Genomic DNA, 7,616 nt, shown 5'->3' with positions numbered 1-7,616 from the left:
CGCAGTCCTTTGGTTTATTAGTTGGAAGTAGGTTAACTAGATATAAGTAATTTTGAGTAGAATTAGGATAGTTTTAAATATCGTCTAGTTTGTAACGTCCCGTAGGCTTGAACGATTATAATAAAGTTTTCGTCTTTACAAGTTCTTGTGTCACACTAACTTTTAACCCGAGTATCAGGTATGAATCGTACGTAACGCGAGCGTGGAACAGATATCGATGATATTATCAAGCGTTCACTATTTCTCTCTCGCGTAACCAGTATAGAATTCGCAAGTATTGCGAACTCGAGCATTGAACCGACCAGAACCGACTGCCTGGCAGACGGAGAGAAGACTTCCGCGATCGCGGAAACGTAGTTAGTTGATTAGTGGGGGGAGAGAAGCTCATGAACGCTTTGTGTCGCGTCAGATGGCGACACTATTATTAAAAGTAACTTATGTGATACGTCTTAAATCTAGTAAGAAGAAAAAGCACTATATACAGCATGTACACGAAACATTCCGCCCGCCTTCGTAGCGGGTGCGCGACGAATATGAACAAAGAAAGCAACCAAGATTTATAGAGCCTCGTCGCTTGGCTCCGATGGGAAAAGACTTATTTTCGCAATAGGGCGCTGTAGTGTCGTCTTAGGTGTCCGGATTGTGACAACGCGTACAAGGCCATCCGGTCCAGGATGAACTTCAGTGATGCGTCCAATCGGCCAGTGAGTTGGTGGAGTTGCCTCGTTCTTCACGAGGCAGAGTTGTCCGGGCTGAACGTTAGGGTGGGCAGCGATCCACTTCGGACGTCCTTGCAGAGCTTGGAGGTATTCGGCAGACCACCGCTTCCAGTAGTGATCCCTCATTTGCTGAATTTTCTGCCAGCGAGCGAGTCGATTTGACGACTCCGCAGTGAGAGAAGGTTCAGGAATTGCTATTAATGCAGAGCCTACAAGAAAGTGCCCCGGAGTTAAAAACTGAAAATTGTCTGGTTCGTCGCTCAACGGTAAGAGCGGTCTGGAATTTAGGCAAGCCTCTATTTGATTCAGGAGCGTAGTCATCTCCTCAAACGTCAGTGGGGTGTCGCCAATGACTCGACGAAGGTGATGCTTCATAGACTTCACGGCGGACTCCCAGATCCCCCCGAAGTGGGGAGCGGCCGGTGGATTGAATATCCAGGTAGTACCCAGGTCGGCCAGTAGAGGCGCCAACTTCCCCAGTTCGTCGGAGGCGTCGGAGAACAAACGTCGTAACTCCTTGTCTGCACCGACGAAATTTGTCCCACAGTCGCTGCGTATCGAAGCGCAGTTACCTCGTCGAGAAACGAAGCGACGGTAGGCGGCTAGAAAAGCGTCGGTTGTGTAATCCGTGACAAGTTCCAAGTGGATAGCGCGAGTGCACAAGCAAATGAAGACGGCGACGTAGGACTTTCGAGTTCGATGTCCGCGTCCTGGAGACGTTTTTGTTAGAAAGGGCCCAGCGTAGTCTACCCCGGAGTGAAGAAAAGGTCTAGCTGGGGTAACGCGCGACGAAGGAAGATTTCCCATCAGCTGTTGGGAAGTTTTGGCGCGCCATCGCCAACACGTGACACAAGAGTGTATATAGTTACGGACTGCACGTCGTCCCCTGAGAATCCAGTATTCTTGTCGCAGCGAACTCAAGGTAAGTTGAGTGCCGCCGTGGAGAACTCGTTCGTGACAATCACGAATAATTAAAACGGTGAAATTTCCCTTTTCAGGTAAAATAATCGGGTGCTTCTGGTCGAAATCCAGGAGTGAATGCTTTAAGCGACCACCGACCCTCAGGACGTTCTGGTCGTCCAGAAATGGGGCCAGACGAGAAAGGGGCCCCCTGGAGATGGTAGCGGATTTTTCCAGAATCGAGAGTTCGCTAGGAAACGCGCAGCGCTGTACAACTTTTGCTAAGGTAAGTTTAGCATCCTCTATCTCGCGAGCTTGAATGTAGTTAAATTGAGAGAACGGCGAGGGCTTGCGTCGAAGCTGACACAGATAACGCAGGCACCAAGCAGTTACGCGAGTTAATTTCTTAAGTGACGAATATCTCGCTAAGAAGTCCTCTAAAGAGAAGCTCGGGGTTAGTGTAGTAGTGTGTACTATAGTTTGTACGCGTTTCTCCTCCGTCGTACTGAGATCGACCATGTGCTTTGACTCGCCATTATACTTAGAGTTTCGTAAGAATGATGGCCCTTGCCACCATAGTGAATGATTCACGAGCGTAGCGCCGTTTATACCGCGCGACGCGCAGTCGGCTGGGTTTTCTTTCGTCCGAACGTGATGCCATTTCGCACTCGGTAGAGAGGTTTGAATCTCGGAGACGCGGTTGGCGACATATGTCTTCCATTGGTAGGGTTGTCCCTGTAGCCAATTCAAAACTATTGTCGAGTCCGACCAAAGGTGTACGTCGCAGAGTGGTAATTTCAAAACCTTAGTAACGCGTATCATTAACCGAGTGAGAAGAGTAGCAGCGCACAATTCGAGGCGAGGTAGAGAGTTTTGTTTTAACGGAGCGACTCTAGTTTTAGAGGCGATCAAACTTATTCGGGGAGTTGACCGATCGAACGAGGACCGTATGTATATAACCGCGGCGTAAGCTTTTTCGGACGCGTCTGCGAAACCGTGTAATTCGTAGGATCCAGCTTCCGGGTTTACGAGAATCCAGCGAGGTATCCTCAAGGAGGAGAGAGCTCCTAACCCGGCATAATAATGTTCCCAAGTTTCCACTAAAGAAGTAGGGAGCGGTTCGTCCCATTCCAGTTTTAGGAGCCAGAGCGATTGTACTAATATTTTCGCGACAATTATTACCGGTGCAAGAAATCCTAACGGATCGTACAGACTCGCAGTCTCCCGAAAGACGGCGCGTTTTGTTAGAGCTTCGTCTCGGGTTTTCGACGATACGGTAAAAATAAAGCAGTCTAGGCTGGTCTGCCATTTCAAACCTAGCAACGAGAAAGTGCCCTCGAAATTGCATGAGAGTTCAGGAGTAGAAGCAATATAATCGTGAGGCAGATTTTCGAGGAGCTCGGGCCGATTCGAGGTCCACTTTCTAAGTTTAAATCCGCCCGCCTTGAGCAAGGAAAGTAACTCTCTCTGGAGTTCAAGAGCGACCGGCAAGGTTCCAGCTCCCGAAATCACATCGTCCATATAAACGTCGTCTAGTAAACACGGTGCTGCTAAAGGGTAGCGTTCCCGTTCATCCGAGCTTAATTGTTTAAGCGTACGAATAGCTAGATAGGGGGCACACGCCATCCCGTACGTTACCGTGCGTAGCCGGTACGCTTGTACTGGCTCCGAGGATTTCTTCCGCCACAGAATGCGTTGGAAGTCGCAGTCGTCGTTATGGACGCGTATTTGGCGGTACATTTTTTCAATGTCCGCCGAGAATACAATGGAGTGGAGTCGCCAGCGTGTTAGAATGTCGAATATTTCCGGTAGTAAATTCGGACCTGTATGAACTATATCGTTTAGAGAAAAACCAGAAGTCGTTTTACACGACGCGTTGAAAACTACTCTAAGTTTTGTAGTAGTACTAGACGAACGTATTACCCCATGGTGAGGTAAATAATAAAAGTTAGAAGTATCGCGAGCATTTTCCGCGGCCAGAGTCATATGATTGAGCGTCTCATACTCTTCCATGAATTGGCGATACGCCGTTTCCAATTCAGGACTATTATGGAATTTTCTGTCCAGTTTTCTTAGGAGAACCTCGGAGGTTACACGAGAAAGACCGAGGTCTTTATTAGAACGAGAAAACGGTATCCGGACGATATACCTGCCACTGTTATCGCGAGAATGCGTACGAACGAAGTGATCTTCGCAAGCCTTCTCTTCCGCGGTTAATATAGAAAGTGGTGCCGACACCTCTTCTTGCTTCCAGAATTTTTGCAAGATCTCCGATATATCGAAGTCAGTGGTACACTGAAGAGTGACAGCAGCTTTCGTTTTAGAGAAATTATCTGGATTGCCGACCAAGCCGGTTAGAATCCAGCCCAGAGTGGTAGCTTGAGCTACCGGCGTGCAAGGAGGTCCGTGCCGTAATCCTTCACGGATAATTTGTGAATAGACTTCCGCGCCTAAGAGAATATCAACCTTTCTAGAGGAGGCAAATTCAGGGTCAGCTAGTTCAAGATCGGTTAAGTGAAACCAAGAAGTAGAAACCGAAACCGGACTCGGCCGATACGAGGAGATTCTCTGCAGTACCAGAGCTTGTGTTGAGAAACCGATCGAATCGCGGCTGCGATGTGATACTTGAATCGTTACCGAACCCCTCGAGTATGTTTTATTTTTCGCGACTCCTATAACTGGAATATTTGTGGGTGACCTTGGGAGTCTTAATAGTTGAGCGATACTCTCACCGATCAAGGACACCTCGGAGCAGGGATCGATCATCGCTCGAACGGTCACCTTCTCCCCAGAATTGGACGCCACTCTGACTAACGCAGTTGCAAGAAGTACGGAAGCGCCAGGAGATTGCACCTGAGCGCAATGAGTTGTAGCAGTGGTCGGGCTCAGCGACGGAGAAGCGCTCTTTCCAGAATGTGCGAGTTGCTCGTCTACCTGCGAAATTGCAACAGAGGAAGAAGTTTGTTCGATTGGAATATGGATAGTGGAATGATGCTTACCCATGCAAAGTTGGCAGCGCTTGACTGATTTGCAGTCGCGAGAAGAATGCGAGGCCAGACAATTGAAGCACAAGTGCTTTTCCATTACCCTATTTTTCCTCTCCAGGGGACTCATGGCCTTGTACTTCGGACAATACAGTATAAAATGCTCGCCCTGACACAGAGCACATTTTTGTGTCCCGTTTGCGTTTTTCTTAACGCAGTGCGTCTTGGGCCGACGAGCTGCTCCAGTAGAAGCTCCAGACGAGTTTTTGTCACTTCCGGAACGGTTTTGACCAGCTGATCCACTGGCGGTGCCTCCAGACGCCACCAGCGCTCTCACTTGAGAACTGAGAAAGGTCTTCATTTGATCGAAGGTCGGATGCTCCGGCGCCGTTCCGATGGACATCTCCCAGGCCATCCTCGTTGTTGGATCTAGACGTTCTGCAGTGAGGACAACCAAGAAAGCACTCCAGTGCTCGACAGGCAGCTTCAGCGTGGCTAACGCGTCCACTGCGTTCCGAGTTCCATGAAGCAATTCCTTTAGTTCTTGAGCTGATTCCTTCTTCATCGCAGGCAAAGACAGGAGCTTTGTTACGTGAGCGTGAATGAGGAGACGCGGGACGTCGTACTGCTCCATAATGGTCTCCCACGCTCGCTTGAAGTTTGAAGTCGTTAGTGTGACGTTCTGAATCAGTCGAGCTGCTTCATCGGTTAGACTGGTTTGTAGATAATGTAGTTTATCCACTTCAGATAGATTCGAATTTTTGATTACCAGAGAACGAAACAGATCGCGAAAGCTTGGCCAGTTTTGATAGTCCCCAGAGAATTTAGGGATAGGTATCCTTTCCAAGGTCCTTCCTTGGGAGTCGGTTCCAGTATGTACAGTTTCGTCCAGTTCATCCGGGAAGTCGTCTCGAGTATCGAGCAGACTAGCCTTCTGTTGTAAGTAAGCTTCCTCGCACAAGCTCATGTGGTCGTCTTTGAAGTACGGTTTTTCCTGATGCTCTTCCTTGAAACTAGCGCACAATTTTGAGTGAGTCTGGAGAAACGTAGTCCAGTAAGTTTCCAAAAGTTCCAACCGAGAAATAATTACGCCTTTCGTAATTTTGCTAGTGCCGAGCTTCTTCATATTTTCCGTTAACCTTGCAATTCGTCCGTACAAGTATTTCTGTTCTGATATGAGTATATCCATTGTGTTTCAGATACTAGGACGTTCGGTAGCAGAAAAACTATGTGACCGGCACTGTTTACACCTTTCGAACGGGCTTGAGAATGTTCGATAACGTTCGATGCCTCGTGGAGACAACGGACAACGTAACGGATTCCTTTGTTTCAGCAGAGTGAATTTTTAAATCACCACAACTCCGGCTCTAAGGACCATTTGTTTAAGTTAGAATCTTAGACAAAGCAAGTGGCTGTAACCGATACGCAGTCCTTTGGTTTATTAGTTGGAAGTAGGTTAACTAGATATAAGTAATTTTGAGTAGAATTAGGATAGTTTTAAATATCGTCTAGTTTGTAACGTCCCGTAGGCTTGAACGATTATAATAAAGTTTTCGTCTTTACAAGTTCTTGTGTCACACTAACTTTTAACCCGAGTATCAGGTATGAATCGTACGTAACGCGAGCGTGGAACAGATATCGATGATATTATCAAGCGTTCACTATTTCTCTCTCGCGTAACCAGTATAGAATTCGCAAGTATTGCGAACTCGAGCATTGAACCGACCAGAACCGACTGCCTGGCAGACGGAGAGAAGACTTCCGCGATCGCGGAAACGTAGTTAGTTGATTAGTGGGGGGAGAGAAGTTCATGAACGCTTTGTGTCGCGTCAGATGGCGACACTATTATTAAAAGTAACTTATGTGATACGTCTTAAATCTAGTAAGAAGAAAAAGCACTATATACAGCATGTACACGAAACAATACTTAATTTACTAAAAATTGTATACGCGAGTGCGCGAGGCCGAAGCGAAGTATATAAGAATACTTGTTTCGTATTATCGGAGCACCGATAGCTCTTTGTTTTCGTGTTAGGAGAAACAGCGGTGTTTACCGGTACGCGGTTCACAGGCAAGAGGAAGCGATCGCGGAAACAGAGCGGGCCGAGCCACCAGTTCGGGTGCCGATGATGAATGGCCAATCAGAAAGGGTACACGTATGAGTCGCGCGATGCTGCTAATTAGGAGAGGGAGATAATAGCTAATTAGTATAATTGTCAGCCCCGAGATGGCCCGACCAGGCTATCGCCGCGATCGCTCCAGCCGCGGACCCAGTATCAAATAGCGCGTTTAAAAGTCGCGCGCTTCGCGGCAGCGTGTACGTGCCCGATTCGCTGCATCGCTGTGGCCAATCCCAAACATTCCCGCCCGTCTCGTCATATTCTGACGAAATAGACGATTCGCCGCTGCATAGTGAAGTGGTATTAAGTGAAAGCGTGATTAAAAATTGAAGACAGTTAAAACAAGAGAGAAGAGACTAAAAATAAGCTAACTCCGCAAGAAGAGTGCCGCAGATCGAGCCCTAACTACTATACTGACAGAGGTGACGAGGTTATGTCGGTCTTCGTCAATCGACACTGTCACCTTAAGAGCTCCCAGCATCCACCTCCGCGGCGGCAGCAAAAGGTAACAGAATAAGCTTGTGTAACGGACGAGTGAACTCCGACGTCGCCGTTTTCAGTGTAAGAATACGTGTAAGACCATCGGGACCCGGATGAGTTTTGACGACTCGAGCCAGAGGCCAACGCGAGGGCGGCTGCAGTTCGCTTTTGATTAAGCACAGATCGCCCTCCCGAATCACCGTCCGAACGCGACTCCACTTACCCCGCGTCTGCAACGTATTCAGGTAGTCCCGCGACCACAAGCGCCAGAAGTGCTGTTGCATTTTCTGAACCAGCTGCCACCGAGAAAGCCGATTGTCTGGGAGCTCCTCCAGATTCGGTTCGGGTATCGCGGTAACTGCCTCACCGACCAAGAAATGACCTGGCGTCAACGCAGCGAGATCATCGGGAAC

General features: G+C 48.2%; 1 protein-coding gene across 1 annotated transcript; it reads right to left on the bottom strand.

The window, feature by feature from the left end:
- Positions 1 to 557: 557 nt before the first annotated feature.
- Positions 558 to 5,792, bottom strand: LOC143377086 (uncharacterized). Its single transcript, XM_076828006.1, has 4 exons — positions 4,707 to 5,792; positions 4,257 to 4,553; positions 3,769 to 4,187; positions 558 to 1,269 (listed from the first exon to the last, which is right to left on the bottom strand). Exons 1-4 carry the CDS (start codon positions 5,790 to 5,792, stop codon positions 558 to 560), a joined length of 2,514 nt encoding a protein of 837 aa, XP_076684121.1.
- Between the last annotated feature and the right edge of the window lie 1,824 nt (positions 5,793 to 7,616).

The sequence above is a fragment of the Andrena cerasifolii genome, chromosome 15, assembly GCF_050908995.1.
Source record: "Andrena cerasifolii isolate SP2316 chromosome 15, iyAndCera1_principal, whole genome shotgun sequence".
NCBI lineage: Eukaryota > Metazoa > Arthropoda > Insecta > Hymenoptera > Andrenidae > Andrena > Andrena cerasifolii.
Note: the sequence above shows the minus strand (reverse complement) of the source record. Positions and strands in the feature narration are given on the sequence as shown.

Bases quoted from the DNA above. Each gene is read 5' to 3' on its own strand.
- LOC143377086 (XM_076828006.1), bottom strand. From the start codon at position 5,792: ATGGATATACTCATATCAGAACAGAAATACTTGTACGGACGAATTGCA. The intron at 4,554-4,706 runs GTAATGGAAAAG...GCAATTTCGCAG, and splicing joins CCCTGGAGAGGAAAAATAGG to GTAGACGAGCAACTCGCACA. The intron at 1,270-3,768 runs GTATATCGTCCG...TTCGATACGCAG, and splicing joins TCTCGCGATAACAGTGGCAG to CGACTGTGGGACAAATTTCG.